This window comes from Plasmodium gallinaceum (genome assembly GCF_900005855.1).
Source record: "Plasmodium gallinaceum strain 8A genome assembly, contig: PGAL8A_v1_108, whole genome shotgun sequence".
Lineage (NCBI taxonomy): Eukaryota > Apicomplexa > Aconoidasida > Haemosporida > Plasmodiidae > Plasmodium > Plasmodium gallinaceum.
In genome coordinates, this window is record NW_021628228.1 from 718,466 (window position 1) to 735,499 (window position 17,034).

Genomic DNA, 17,034 nt, shown 5'->3' on the forward strand with positions numbered 1-17,034 from the left:
AAGCATTTTTTTTTTTTTTTTTTTTTTTTTAATAAAAAAAAAATTTAACTAGAGAAAAAAAAAAAAATAAATAAATAAATAAAAATAAAATCTGCTAAAAAAAAATATGAAAAAGGAACTTACATATTTTGGCATACTTTATAAATTTTGTTATAGTTGTTTTTCTTTCTGCAATTTATATCATTTTTGTTATTTGAATTTTCTCTATATATCGCTTTTAAATAATATAACCATAGCTACTTTTCAGAAATATTATTTTTTTAACGTACAATATTTGAATAAAAAACATATTTTTTACCTTAATATTTTTTTTTTTTTTTTTTTATTTAAAAAAATGTATTATTTTTTGTTAATGAATATAAAATATCTAAACGTATTCCATGAATTCTAAATATAAAAATATGTATTAACTTAAAGATGAACATAAGAATTAAAAATTTGATTAAGTCATTGTAAATGTAAGAAAAAATTTTGAGAATTTTTTTTTTTTTAAATTTTATTAGGAATAAAAAAATTTTGTAAGTACATAAATGAAGAACTTTTAGGAGAAAATTACAATTTAATATTAAAAACAAGATAATAATATATCAGAAATTATAGTTAAAGAGAAAAAAATGAATATACATAGAAAATAAAAAATAGGAAATATATAATTATATACTTTTATTTTTTCTTTCTATTATTTAAAAATATATAGAAAAATTATACGAAAGTTTCAATAGCTCGTATAAATCATTTAAAAAATTAATAAAAGTTATACATGTCTATCGTAGAATATTTTTTAATTAATCTCAAATCACTTATTTCAATTAAGAAAATTTTAAATTCTAAAAAATTTACTAAATATTTGAATAAATATACGTAATAGAAAAATGTATAATTTTCTATTTCATTTTTTTTTATATTATTATTATACTCTTTTAAAAAAAGTAAATATTATTAAATGTTAATGTAAGAGGTATTTCTATACAAAAATGTGAATATAATTTAAAATTTTTACTAAATTTTTAAGATTTTTGTTAATAAAATATAATAAAAATTATTATGAAATACAAAACATTTTATTTCATATGTGTAGTAATTATTTAAAACTATATAATATGCTTAATTCTTAATTATAATTTTGTCCTATAAATTTTTTTATTTTTAGTTCTATAGGAATTTTAAATTTCGTAAATAATAAAACTACAACATATACATTAACCACATAAAGTAATATTATATAGAAAAAAAAGTTCTTGTGATACTTTTTCATGTTCTGAATTTTACAAAAAATTTAAATGAAATATAAAGTAAATATTTACTTTAATAAGATTTCATATAAATTATATTTAGTTTTATTTAATTGAAATATATTATTTATTAAAAAAAGAATACATTTCAAATAACCAAAAAAAAAAAAAAAAAAAAAAAAAAAAAAAAAAAAAAAAAAAAAAAAAAAAAAATTACATAGTCAGGTTAAAATGGTTATATAATTTTATACAGACTGAATAAATAAACTACTTTTAAAAGTTAAAAAAATATAAATATTATTAAGGAAAAAAAGGTTAAGAATATTAAAAGATTTGTATTTTTTTATTATTATAAAAAAGGTTTCAATAATTACTTTTAGTTAAATGTTTTTATTTCTCCTTTTTCCTTTTTAAAAAAAAAAAACCACTGAAAATTGCAAATGGACAATTCATATGTTAAACTATTTTATTAACAAATATACATATATTTATTTATTTTAAGAATAAAGTAAAATAAATATATTCTGATACTATAAGATACATATAAATCAAATTTTTAGTTTTGCTACGAAATACTTATTAATAATTTTATGTTATATATATACAGAGTTTTAAATTAATTTTCATAAAAAAAATTTTATAGATAATAATACATTGAACCTTTTTTTTTTTAATTTAAAATTTGTTTGCAATACTTTGCTATTACATATATAATAAAAGATTTCTAATGTAAATAAACATATATTTTATTATTTATAAAACATTTATTGTATAATATTATCACATTTTCCACTAATATATATATATATATATATATATATACCATGACTGACTTTTTATTTTTTACAAAATTTTTATAATTTTTCCTTTTTTTTTTAGTATATATGTAAATAAAGATTTTGGATACAAATTTGGTATACACAAAAAAAGAAAAATGGTTAAAATAGAATTAGTTGACGCTGGATGTTTCATTTCTCAGATGAATGAATTATTATTAATTGATCCATTATATATAACTTATGCTATAACCCACTATTTTAATTGTTTTATAAATGATAAAAAAGATCTACTACCTCAAGAAAGTTTAAATGGCATTTATTTTCCTAATGCTAAAGCAGGGTTATGGTCATCTTTTGCTATAAGAGAAAATAATAATTTTTCTTGTAATTCTAAAGATACAGATAGAAAAAAATATGATCAAGATAAAAGTTACAATAATGAAATGGTAATTTCTTTAATTTGTTTTAATAATACTGAATTTATGCATGAATATATGACTATTCAAAAAATTAATGAACTGGATTGGCAAACATATGAAATAAATAAGAATCATATAGGAAACTCTTTGAATAACAAAAATAATAATTTAAACAATGAAAAAGATTATAGTGATGAATCATTTCATTTATCAAATTATTTCACTAATATATTAACAGTAGAAAGTGGGCAAGTTGGTTTATTTTGTATCGAGTCTATTAAAAGAAGCTCAAATATTCTTTTTGAAAAAAATACAAATAATGATATTAATAACAAAGAACAACTTGATAATCTGTTCAGAGAAAATTTAAATGTATTATATCCATGGTATAACAAAATTTGTGATTTAACATTATCTTCATCTATTGGAATAATTGATTTAATTGATAAGCCAGTAGGATGTGTTTGTATTTCAAATTCAGATTGTGTTGTTAATTATTTATGTGAGATTGTAAAAGATGATATTACAGATGAAATATGGGCAATTAGGGTTAATTTTTTAAAACCATTAAAATAAAAATTTGTCCTCTAAATTTAATTTATAAGCTTTTCATAATTTAAAATATTTAACAAATATATAAAAATCAAGGTGAATTATCTAGATTATAAAAAAAAAAAAATAATAAATAAATAAATAAATATAACGAATAAAAAAAAATTGAAGAAAAATAAAAAATTTAGTCTAAGAATTAAAAGAGTATAATATAAAAATATTTATACAAAAAATTTGTTTTTACAACATTTTCATTGAAAAGTTTAAAGTAGAACGAATTATTGTTTAATAAATATATATTACATATATATGAATATATTCCTAATTTGCTATCTTTAATAATGTAATAATATGTAAAAGTAGCTGAATTCTGAAATATTCTTACTTCATATTTTTTTTTTATTTTAATATTAATTAAAAAGTTAAATACAGAACTATTTTAAAGAAAAGGAAATTTCCTTTTTTTATAGTATTTACAAATATTGATATTATTTTAAAAATTTCTATATTTTATATCTTTACATACTATGTATTGTTTAATTATTCTATTATTAAAGTTATGTTAAAAATTTTTCCATAATATTAAAAATATATCCTTTTTATTTATTATATACTAATATTTTTACTAACATCATTTTATTAAATTATTATAAATAAAAAAAATTAACATTATTAAATAAACATTAAAAGCATTATTATTAATAAGTAAGAAGGATTAATAACTAAAAACATAATATATATACATAATTTAACCATTTAAAATGGAGAAACTTTTTAATAGAAGTTTATTATTTAATAATAAAAGTAAAATAAAATAAAAAAATTATTTAAAACGAATTTATATATTAAAACCATTATCCTAAGGAAATGTGTAATTCTTTAATAAGATACAAGTAAAATATCTTTGTATCTCTATATTGATTCTTTACATTATTTATTACTTAATTCCTTTATTATATATGTGCAGTTAATATCTTCATAATTATATATTTACTATATTATTCCATGTTCATTTAATTATATAGTTAATTTTCATATTTTCCCTATTTTTTTTTTTTTTTTTTTTTTTAATATACCTATTTAACACTTTGCAACAAATGGCATTTTAACTTTTCAATTTTAACCGCAAAAACATAATATGTATTTTAATACAAAGAAGAAAAAATCGTATTTTTTTTGATTATTTTTATTAAATAAAAAGTTTCTTATAATATAGTGTGTATACTGTATAGTCTCATAAAAAGAAAAAAATGAATTTTTTTTTACTAAAGAATATAAGACAATTGAAAAGAATTCATCAATATTTTATGCTATTTTAATGATTTTTTTTTTTTTTTTTTTTTTTTTTTTTTTTTTTTTTTTTTTTTTTTTGTGTGTATATATAAATATATAATTATTGTATAACTAATTTATCTTTACAATATATAATTTAACATTTCGATATAAAAGTTTATATCTGTAATTTGTATACTAGACATGTACTGTTTCACTTCTATTTCTTTTGTGATTATTTTTTCTTTTCATTTTTTATTTCATTGAATATTTCATTATTTTCTTTTTTATTTTATGTAAAATAATGAAAAAAAAATTCTTAATTCATAATGATAATTGAAAACAGAAAAAAAGACTTAGAAATTAGGATATATGAAGAAGAAATATATGAAGATTTACAAAAGGTATATAAAGAAAAATATTCTAAATATGTTAATGAAGATAACTACGAAATTTTTGCTTATGAAGCAAATACAGATATAATAGATTACAATATATATTATGAAAATTATCAGAACAAAAATAAAAAAAATAATTCTGAAATTATACTTAAAAATATTGATGCAAATGAATCATTTAAAAAATTCATAGGAAAAAAACTAAATGCTCAAAGCGAATATTATGAGTTAACAAAAAATGACAAAAGAAAAATGGAAGCAATACAAAAATATATCCCTTTTTGTAAATATAATAAAGGAGTCCTTTCAAGAATTACTCAGATAAAAAATACACTTTCAAATATTAAAAATTACATAAATTCTAAAAAAAAACTTGAAAATAATAAACAATTATTAACTACTGATATTCTTTTACATTTACTGGAAATCGATAATAAAATTAGTGCAATTATAAAATATGGAGAGATATATGATTTAGATTTTTTTAACAATGTAAAATATTATAAATATATTAACAATTCTATAAGATGTAAAAGTTTAAATATTTTTGAAATTATTCAGAAGTTAAAAAGTATTGCCAATAATAATCAATTAGATAAGAAAATTAAAATTGTAAATTTTAATAATATATTATCATTTCAAAAAAAAATTTTCTACGATAAATTCAAAGAAATTTCTTACAAAATTGATAATTTTCAATCTTTGCTATATGAAAATTGCTTTAATGAAAGAGAAAATATTGCAAATATTTTACTCTCCTTTTATTTATTTATCAGTTTATGCTTTAACGAGAATATGAATAAAAGAATACTCAATTATATCTATTTAGTAAATTTAAAAATAAGGAAGTGCAAAGAATACTTAGAAAATGAAAAAAATATTAAAATACTAAAAATGCTTTCTGATTTTAAATCGATTACAAATATTTATTATGATGAAAAATCTTTTAAGGAAACATTTTTTATAAGTTTAAATCAAGATAATGAGATATTATTACAGTTATATAAAAAATTGCTACATAATGAAATAAGTATTGGTTTAATACTAAATGAAACGGATAAAATAAATAATTTAATTGAATTATTAAATCAAAACCTAGATAAGAATAATAAAATGATAAAATCATTATTTAATGTATTATAGCTCAAAAAGAAGAAAAAATTTTATAAATATATTTTTATTATTTTAATACAATTTTTCATAATCTCAATTTTCTTTCGAATTCCATTCATAATTTATTATTTTTTTTTTTTTTTTGCAAAGTATACTATTTTATTCATTAAAACTTTGTGTTTCTAAAAATAATTATATTAAGTGTTTTGTATTTAAATATCTCATATTATTAGAGGTTTTATATATATATATTAATTTATTTCTTTTTTTTTACTTCTTCTACTGATATTTTTGTAAAAATTAAAAAATAGAAATTAAAATACGTAATAACATATTAACGTCTTCTAAGATTATTCATTTATTTAAATATATATATATATATATAGTATCTAAATATGATATATTCTCATAATAATTTTTTAAACATTAATAGAAAAATATCATTTGCATTAGCATTATTTATATCTATATGTTCGACTTCAATTTCATCATCATTAAATTTCATTCTTTTATTGATCTCTGTAAAAAAAATAAATAAAAAAAATTATATATAGAAATTGTATTATTATATAATTTTATTAACTTTTTTAAATACCTAGTAATTTGAAAAAATTTCTATTTTTATTTATTTTTAAAATAAACAAATAATGGTTGAATCTTAAAATTTCTGAGGAAATATTTTTTATTCCTTTACATTTAAAAATAAAATTTTGTATTTTTCTAAGAGTAATTTCAGAAATTACAAATTTAAATAAATTAAAAATAGAAATAAATTTATTTTTTTTTAGATAACAATGGAGATAAGAGAATTTATCTATCATTAAATTAAAAAGTATTTTGTGAAATTTAGAATGACTTAAAAAAAATTTTTTATTACGGTATTTATTTTTTTTATTTGTTTTAAAAATATAATAAAGATTATGCATCGTCAATGAATTATTTTTTGAAAATTTCTCCAGAAATAAAACAATAGAATCTGTTTGTCTAATATCATTGCAACAATATTTTTTTTTATATTCTGAATTTCTAAAAAAATTAATTAAAGTCTTTTGATATTTCTTAAATGTATGTTTGTATATGGAAAAGTAGATATTCATATATTCTTTTATTTTACTTTCAGGTATTTTTTTTAATTTTAATTGAAATAAATAATAATTTTTGAAAATGTTTTTTATATTTTGTATATAATTATTGTAAATAATTTCATTTTTATGAAATAGGTATAAATAATCATAATATAACATATCTGTATATATATGAGAATAAATTGCAAAATTTTTGATTCCAAATCTAATTTTTAATATATTTTGTTTTATAAATGAATCAATCATATTCTGATTAGCACTTTTTAAATTCGACGTAATAGAACAATCTAAATAATCGTTTCTTTTATTTGAGTTTATAAAATTTTCTTTTTCTTTTAAAATGCTAATACTTTCCTTTTTTTTTACTCTCATTTCCTTTTTTCTCATATGACTATTAATACTTATTATATTCTTTCTTTTTTCTTCATCCAACTCTACGTGTGTTGATACATTGTCAATAAGAGATTCATAATTGATTTTACTATCATACTCATTAAGTAATAATATATTTTTTAAAATTATGTTTATATAAATTTGAGAACAAAAATCAATGTTATCATTCAATTTATATAAAAAAATTATCTTGTCATTTTTTAGTAAATTTATCATCAATTCTACTTTTTTTTTCATACCTCCACTTAGCTGATTACAATTTAAATTCATGTTACACTTTAAATTAACTATTAACATTAATAAATTGATTAAATATTTTAATTCCATAGAATTTAACTTTAATTTTTTGAATGTTATAATTAACTTTAAATGTTCATATATAGACATGCATGGTATTAATGTAATTTTGTAATCATTTTCATTAATTTTATGAAAAGACTCGGAAAATATTTTGTCTATATTATACATATTATTTTCTTCATTATATTTAGCATAATTACATATTTTATTGTCATTTTTACAAAAAAAATATTTAAAAAAATATAATATATTTAAATCATTATTAAATATTGTAGAAAAAGCATAAATTTGATATTCATTCATTTTTATATTCAAATTCTTAAATATATATTTTTCGTTATTATAAGAATTCTCTTTCAATTTTTTAGTATATTTTATAATATTATCTTGACTTATATTATCTTCATTTAACTCATAACTTACATTTGTTTCCACTTCAAATGAATCATATTTTCTATAGATTTTATTTTTATTTTTTTTTTTTAAACTAAAGCACTTCTTTATAAAATTCAAGATTCTAAAGAAAATATACATTTTTCTTTTTTTATATTTTTCATTGGATAAATAAAAATGTTTTAGGGCAAATGTATATTTTCCTTCTGATATATTTCTTTTGTTTTTTGTTTGTTTTTCTTTTTGCAATTTATTTCTTAGTTGCAATAATTTGTACATTATTAAAAGCAAATATACAAAACAATTAATTGATAAAAAGATAAAATCACCTTTTATGTTGAAATAGATATTTGAATCAGCACATATATCCATTACTTCCTCTAATTCTATTTTTGAATTATTTTTGTTAGAATGATTAAAAAAGGAAAGAGTATTTTCTTCGTTCTTACTTGTACCATTTATGTAATTAAAGTGACGTTTTATATTTAAACATAAGCTGCGAATATTTAATGAATGAGATAACGAAAAGGAATCAAATATTCTGAATATACAAACTAATATATGTGAAATATAAATTAATACATTATTAGAATATGCATAAGATAAAATAAGTAAAACATAAATAACAATATTTATAATTCCACAAAATATAAAATTAAAGAACAAAAAAACAATATAACTATTTAAATATAAAGAGGTAAACAAACATATAGACAAAAAAATATTAAAACCATAAAGTAAAAGAAAAAAGAAATAAGAAACATAAAAATAATGTTTATAATCAAAAATATATAATATCATAAAAAGAAAAAGTAAGTATATAAAATAATAAAAAAATTCTACAAGAAATATTTGAAAATAATGAGTATACTTATGAACATTAAAATACTCAAAAATTTTTCTATGTTTAATTTCATTTTTTAATCTTTCAAATAAAACGCAAAAAAAAATAACTATTGATAAAAATATATAGACATTTATATAAAAATCACTGAGAAAATGTTCATGATATTTTATGTAAAATGGTTCATTTATAATTTCCACTATATTAGAACTTTTCAAAATTTTTTCATAATTTTCTTTATTCTTTTTTATTAAGAAACTGTTTTTATTGGTATATTTATTACCATTATCATTTTCATTGCTTATATTTTCGTATATTAAATTTGAATTATCACTTAAATAATCTGATATATTATAGCTATCATTTCTTATTTGTTCATATATATGATTACCTTCTATAGATTTACTGCATGTAATAAAATGATATGGTTTATTTTCTTCACTATTTAAGATTTTTTTTTCTTTTTCATAATAATCTTCATATATTTCATTTTGAAAATCATGCATAATATTAAAAATAGAATTCATATAATATGCATATGAATGAATAGATGTATAATTATAAAATAAATTTATATTCATTTCTATTTCTGTCCTATTGGTTATGTCTTTTTTATCTTTTTTTTCTTTAATAAAAAAAACAAAAGAACCTAATGATATAATATTATCATTTTCTGACTTTCTTTTTAAATAGTTGCTTATATCATTATACAAATTATCCTTATTTATGTTATCATCAATATAATTTATTTTTTCTTTTATACAATATTTTTCCAAGAGAGTATTTATTGTATTATTATAATAATTAAATGAATTTGTTGGAAGTCTATTAAAATTATAACCATTTTTCAATTTTATTATATTTTTTACATTATTATAATTTAATTCTTTTTTTTTTTTCATTTTTTCTTTTAATGATAAACTTCTATAATTAGAATCTTCATGTTCATTAGAATGTATCATATTCATAATTTTGTGTGAATTATCACTTTCAAGATTATTCATTTCTGTCTCATATATAATATAATAATTTAAAGTTGTATTTTCTAAATTAATAGAACTTAAAGTATTATGGTCTAATTTAATATTTTTAATTTTTCCATAATTTGAAATACATTTTATTATAAAAATCCCAAATGATAAAATAAGCAATGGAACTAAAAATTTATACCAGTAAAAAATTTTATTAGATAAATCTTTTTTTAATTTTAATAATAACAAAGGTTTAATATATATAGTAAATGAGTTAATTAAATTTTTAAACAAAGAATTTCCTTTTTCATTTTTTTTTTGTAAATATATGTTTTCATTTATTTTCTTTGTATCTTCATCTATTTTATACTCTCTTATATCAGTATTGTCCTCATTTGTTTCTTCGTTTTTTTTCCTTTCGAAAAATGTTTTTTCTTCATACTTATTTTTGCTAATTTTATTATTAACTAAAATATTATTTAAGTAATTAAAGTTATACAAATTTATTTGTCCATTTCTATTATCACTAAACAATAATTTATTTTGTTCATTGAAATATTTGAAATTGTAAAGATATAAATAAAACAAAGGATCTATTTCTAATAAACATCTAATATCTTTATCTTGAACATTTTTTAATAGCTTGTTCTTCTCATTATATATATATATATATATATAAGTATAAAATATATCTATAGTTTTTATTTGATATATTAAAGTATTTTTATATTTGTTTAAAAAACAAAGTGATTTTTTCAATGATTCTATTTCATTTATTTTATATGTACAGTAAATATAATTTTCATTAAAAAATATAAAACAATTTTTATTTTCTTCTCTAATACACTTTATAAAATCTATAATTTTTTTTTTTATCAAATTATTTTTTTTATCTTTTTCATTTTCATAATTCATTAATATAATATGACTATTATTATTATTATTATTACTAAAATTATCAATTATATGACTATTATTATTATTACTAAAATTATCAATTATATGACTATTATTATTATTATTATTATTATTACCCATATTATATGAATGGGTAATTTTATTAAGAGAATTTTTTTTACTCTTTGAATTTTTGGTAAGAGATAACATGACTTTTTCTTGACTTAAGTAATCAATCTTCTCATTATTATCTTGTTTAAATTGAATATTTAAAATAAATTTGTAATCTATTAATTTTTGAAAACAATTTTTTGATCCATTAAAAATAATTTCACCACTCTTAATTATTGCTATATCATCAGAGAAATTGTTAGCTTCATAAATATCATGAGTGCATATAAAAATAATATTCTTTTTTTTTATTTTATCAAAAAAATTAAAAAGTTTCATTTTTGTTTTAATATCTAAAGCTATAAATGGCTCATCTAATATATAAATATCTTGCTTTACAAGAAAACAAATAAATATAGAAATTTTTTTTTTTATTTCATCCATTAAATTTTTTATTTTGCAATTCATATATTTTTCAAGATCTAGATCATTTAGAATTCTTAATGTTCTTTTTTTTTTTAAATACTTATCTACGTTTTTGTTATAATATAATAAAAAAATTTTAATTGTTTCATAAAAAGTTAAATTATCATATAATATAACATTTTGACTGCAATAGCTAATCTTAAAATCATTTTTTTTTTTGAAGTATCTTTTTTTGTTAATTTTATTTACAAAAATTCCTTTAATATATTTACTATACAAAGAAACGTTAGATATATTACTACTACTATCACTCATATCAACAATTTTCTTTTTTTCTTTTTTTAAAGTATTATTTATAAATGTTATTTTACCACTATCTTTTGTTATCATTTTTGTAATAATATTAATTAAAGTCGATTTTCCTGATCCATTTTCTCCTAGCAAAACAAATATTCTATTACTTTTTAAACATAAAGAAATATCTTTTAAAACATGTTTTTCACCATAGTATTTATTCACATTTTCAATTAACAAATAAAAATAATTATTATCTATTTCATTTTTATTTCTATATAAATTATATTCTTTTTGATTTATAATATTTTTTTCTATTTTTATATCCATTTTGTTTGCAAAATTTGATACATGAGTTTTTCCATTTTCATCATCTCCACTTACTTCATTCATTAATTTATCATTTTGATTTATAATATTTTTTTCTATTTTTATATCCATTTTGTTTACAAAATTTGATACATGAGTTTTTCCATTTTCATCATCTTCACTTAATCCATTCATTAAATTATCATTTTGATTTATAATATTCTTCTTCTTTTTTTTTATATAAGACAAATCTAATCTTATTCTTTTATAAAATATTATGAATGTCAAAATTAGAATTAATAATATAAAAGAGCTAACGGAATATAGAAGGAGATGCATCAAGTTTACAGATTCAATTTTAATAAATAATTGCATATAATTTACCTTCATGTTATTTTTAATTAAAATAAAGAAAAAATCTAATGACAAACAAAAAGATGAATGTGGTATTAACAGAACAAAAAATAAAAGGACTTTATTAATGCCCGAATGAATAATTAAACGGAATGAAGAGAAAAGAAAAAAAAGAAGAAAGGTTACAATGTAATTTATTGAACTACTATTAGTAAATTGCATACATATAACTGTAAATAGTAAACTATTCATTAAAAAAAGATATATATATATAAATAAAATAAAATAATTAACTAAACGGAGATAAACAAAAAGATATATAACAAGAGTAAAAAATATGTTATAAATAAATAACATAATAAAGTAAAAAAGTAGCCATGAAAAATAATAGTAATAATTATTAACATTAATACAATATAAGAAATTTACTATATTCATTTTTCTTTCTTTATTTATATCAAAACATATACTTGCAATAAATAAACAAACACATAAAAATATGATTACTCGGAATATATTTTTTTCAAAAGTATCAAATGCATTAATTTTAATAATTTTTGTTGGCATTTTAAACAAAAAAAATTTATTTAAAGATAATTTTCTCTTTGGAGTTCTTAAAAGAGAAATTTTATTAATTGCATCAATATTCATACTTTTTTTATATTCTAAATTATTAGATTCATATTCTAGTAAGAATGAATTAAAATAATATTCTAAAACTATAAAAAAACTATAGTAGTACCATTCGTTAAAATAAATATTAAAAGATAAATCATCAATAGTATTAAAATTTAGAAAATTCTGCTTTAAATTTATATTGATATCATTAAAAAATAAATTATCATTTAAATTTAATAAAGCATAATCACCTACCCTTATTTTATAGGTTATATTATTTATTAATTCATTCTCATTAACATATCTCATTTTATTAAAATTAAAATTTTTAAAGTTATAATTTTTTACATTAGTTAAATATTTATTTTCCATATTTTCTGAATTAAAATCATTATTATTATTGTATTCTTTAAAGTTAATATTTTCATCATTTTTGCTATTATAAATATTTTTTTTTCTTTCCTCCTTTTTTCCGAATGGATGAAAAAAATTGAACTTACTTTTCTTTTTTAAGTCATTTTCATTTTGAATGGCCACTAACCCACATGAGAAATTTGTTTCTATTAAATTGTTTTTCACAAAATTAATAAAAAATAATCTTTTTTTTTCATCATTAAAAAAATTTTCATAATAATTTTCATCTTTAAAATTAATAATTTCTTTTATAAATGATTTATATAATTTAGTTTTTTTAACTTCTTTTAAAGTATCTTCATCTATTTTTATATTTAATAATCTATTATATTCCTCTTTAGTATAAATATTTTTATATAAATCATCTAAACTGATAAGTTCATTGTACTTTATATTTTTTTTAAAATTATTTAATATATATGTGTCTTCTAAATTTTGTTCTTTTATATAAAAATAATTATTATATTTTATATTTTTTATATCGCTTTTCTTAATTTCTACTGCAAATTTTACTTTTTTCAAACAGTCTTCTTCATTTTTATAAATTTTAAATATATTCAAGTCATTTTTTTCAACATATGATAAAAAAGAATTCGTTATATTATTTTTAGGAGTAACACAAATATGATTTACATATATATCATCATCTATTTGTCTTCATATGGAAAAAAAAAAAAAAAAATAAATAAATATATATATATATATACTCTTATATATATTAAAATTAAATACTATAAATTGAAAATTCATAAAATAAAATATATATGCTTTATAAAGGACAGAAAATTTCAATAAATATATCTTTTTTTTCTTTTATGTATTCTCTAAAAAAAAAAAAAAAAAAAAAATAAATTTTTTTATAAACTCACTTAGAACATAGTTGATTACCCAAAAATAAAACATAATGTCGTATTGAATCATTTAATTCAATCTTATTAGTTTTTGATGGGTTATGTGCTTCTATAGAATCTAAAAAAAAAAAAAAAAAAAAAAAAATATTTTATTTTAAAAATTTTTTTTTTTACATTTTAGCACTTTTAATTAATATATATATTTTTATTGTTATTAAATTATCCTTTTTATTTTTAATAACAAAATATCTTAAAAATTTTTTCATTTATTTTTTTCTTTATAATTTTTTTTTAAATTAGATAAAAAAAAAAAAAAAAAATGAATATATATGGTTCTATAAAGAATATGTAAAAATACAAAATATATATTAAATATAATTTTATTTATTTTTTTTTTTTTTTTGTTAAATTAAAAATATAAAAACTTCATTTTAATTATTCTCCATATGTTTAAATAAAAATAATAGAAATTCAAAATAAAAAAAAAAAAAAACTTTAACATTAATCTAGCATTTTTTCTTTTATTTTAATTTAATATTTTGTTTTTATATAATTTTTATAAAAACATAAGAAAGAGAAGACATATAAATATATATATATAAATATATAAATATATATAAATATATATAATTATAAATATATATATATATATATCTATTTAATAGAAATATAATAAAGAATAAAATTGTAACAAATAGAGTTTCTAAATTTGTAAGTTTTAAGTTTACATTTATCACTTAGCTTCCTTAAAAATATATGAAACACTATTAAAAAAAATGGTACTAATAGAAAGAAAAAATAAAGAATGAAATTTTTTCTTTTTTCATAAAAACTCTTCTTTATTAAACCATATAATTTGCGAAACTTCATTCTAACACTTCAGATTTACGTTATTTTTAATAATGAAAAAAAAATAAAATAAAATAAAAAAAAACTAATTATATAATTTATATAAAAATGTATATTTTTCACAAAAAACTAGAAAAATTAGAAAAAAAAAAAAAAAAAGTAACTTAAAAAATTAAGAATAAATAAATTTGAATTGTTTCAACTCTACAAAATAAAAAATTAAAATAGTAATAGAAAATTATATAAAGGAGAATTTAAAAAAAAAATATATATTAAATAACATAAATAAATTAAAGAAATATGATAATGACATTTTGTATAAAATTAAAGAATATAGAACATCTTGAAAAATAAAATAATGTATAATGAATTTTTCTTGATAAAAAATAATTAAATAAAAAAAATATTAATTACTAAAACCTTTTTATTTTTCTATATATTATTTTATTTTTCATGTAATTATAAAATTTTAAAATTTATTATTCATAGTCAGTAGAATAAAAAGAAAAAAAAAAAAAAAAACACAATCTGTAATAATTTATTGCACTTCTTTTTTTTAAATAATTTTTCAATATTATTTTTTCTTTATAGAATATTTAATATATATATAGATAAATTTTAAATTTATTAAAGGTTCTTTTTCTTATATATAGAAATGAAGTGATTTTTACAAAACCTAAAATTGCGTTCAATAAATTATTGTTTCATTTATTCCTTAAAAAAAAATAGAAAAATTATATTTCCTTTAGTTAAAAAATTTATTAACTTATTATAAATTGATTTATTATATATATAAAAGTTACTAAATTTTTTTTTTTTTTTTTTTTTTTTAAAATATAATACATAATATTTTAATTTTTTCCATGAAAGTATTAAATTATAATTTATTAAAAGAAATAATTTCAGCAGATTGAACTAGTCCTTCAATTTCTTCTTCTTCTTCTTCTTCCTCTTCAAATTCATCATTTTCCGTTTGTTTTGCTTCTAACTCTTTTTTTTTTTTACATTGTTCTTCATCTAATCCTATGTTTTCTATCATTTCTATAATTTCATCTGTGTTAACTAGGTCATCAACAATTACACAACTAACCTATTAAAGAAAAAACACAAAAAAAAAAATATAATAAAATAATTACAGTATGGAAAAAAAATATGCTCTTAAAAAATAAAACATGTTATATAACTAATATAAATATTTTAAAAAATAAAATAATAAAAAAATAATAGAAATCAAGTAGGTTAAAATATCTTTATATGTAAAAGAAATGATGGATTTCATTATAGTAAAAAAAAAAAAAAAAAAAAAAAAAAAAAAAAAAAAAACAATTAAAATACAAAAAAAAATTAATACTTGCAACTTAAAAAGTCCAAAAGCAAAAGGAATTTTCTTATAAGCTTCTCCCCAAGTTAAACCATCAATTTTAATTTCTTTTACAAGTTTTAATACATAATCTAAATCAGTATTTTCACCATATGGTTTTATTTCAATGATTAAAGAAGATCTATTGTAATTAAATAAAAAAAATTATGTTTATAATAATTAAATGTATTTTTATGTAATTTTTAAGTCTTTTACAACTTTTAAAAATCATATATTTAATATTTTATATTTTAAAATTTTTTTAGGCGATTTTTTATATTCTATATATTAATATTTTATTATTTTTTTTTTTTTTTTTTATGTACTTATTAATGACTTCTTTCTTATTCGTTTTTTTATTTGTATTTATTTTTTCATTATTTGTATTTAGGTTTTTTCCATCATTATGTAGAATATAATAACTCAAAGGTATATATAATTCATCGTATATATTTGCCATTTTTATGTTTCTTAAATTTTTATAAATCTGTAATAAAAAAATATTCTCTTTTTTTTTATGTTTTAAAAAGGGTAATAAACTTATAATATTTAAAAAATTACAAATACAAATTAAAATTTAGTAAATTAAAGAGAAATGAAATAATAAAAAAAAAAAAAATGTATTATAAAAAAAAAAAATGAAAATATTTTTCGTATCAATGTTATACATTTAATTTTTCAACATGCTATTAATTTTATGTTTACATGTATAAATATTCAAATAATTTTATATTATATATTCATTCTTTTTTGTTACATTTTTTTTTTTTTTTTTTTTTTTTTTTTTTTTTTTTTTTTAA

At 15.9% G+C, this 17,034-nt stretch overlaps 4 protein-coding genes across 4 annotated transcripts; 2 read left to right on the plus strand and 2 right to left on the minus strand.

Annotated features, from left to right (window-relative positions):
• Positions 1 to 2,166: 2,166 nt before the first annotated feature.
• On the plus strand, positions 2,167 to 3,006 carry PGAL8A_00396400 (conserved Plasmodium protein, unknown function; the record flags this gene model as incomplete). Its single annotated transcript, XM_028670317.1, has 1 exon — positions 2,167 to 3,006. One exon carries the CDS (start codon positions 2,167 to 2,169, stop codon positions 3,004 to 3,006), a length of 840 nt encoding a protein of 279 aa, XP_028527081.1.
• Positions 3,007 to 4,583: 1,577 nt separating this feature from the next.
• Positions 4,584 to 5,795, plus strand: PGAL8A_00396500 (conserved Plasmodium protein, unknown function; the record flags this gene model as incomplete). Its single annotated transcript, XM_028670318.1, has 1 exon — positions 4,584 to 5,795. One exon carries the CDS (start codon positions 4,584 to 4,586, stop codon positions 5,793 to 5,795), a length of 1,212 nt encoding a protein of 403 aa, XP_028527082.1.
• Positions 5,796 to 6,171: 376 nt separating this feature from the next.
• ABCI3 (ABC transporter I family member 1, putative) lies at positions 6,172 to 14,895 on the minus strand (the record flags this gene model as incomplete). Its single annotated transcript, XM_028670319.1, has 4 exons — positions 6,172 to 6,284; positions 6,361 to 13,829; positions 14,044 to 14,143; positions 14,754 to 14,895. 4 exons carry the CDS (start codon positions 14,893 to 14,895, stop codon positions 6,172 to 6,174), a joined length of 7,824 nt encoding a protein of 2,607 aa, XP_028527083.1.
• An 856-nt stretch (positions 14,896 to 15,751) lies between these two features.
• On the minus strand, positions 15,752 to 16,694 carry PGAL8A_00396700 (elongation factor 1 (EF-1), putative; the record flags this gene model as incomplete). The annotated part of the gene is made up of 3 exons (XM_028670320.1): positions 15,752 to 15,964; positions 16,226 to 16,376; positions 16,561 to 16,694. 3 exons carry the CDS (start codon positions 16,692 to 16,694, stop codon positions 15,752 to 15,754), a joined length of 498 nt encoding a protein of 165 aa, XP_028527084.1.
• Between the last annotated feature and the right edge of the window lie 340 nt (positions 16,695 to 17,034).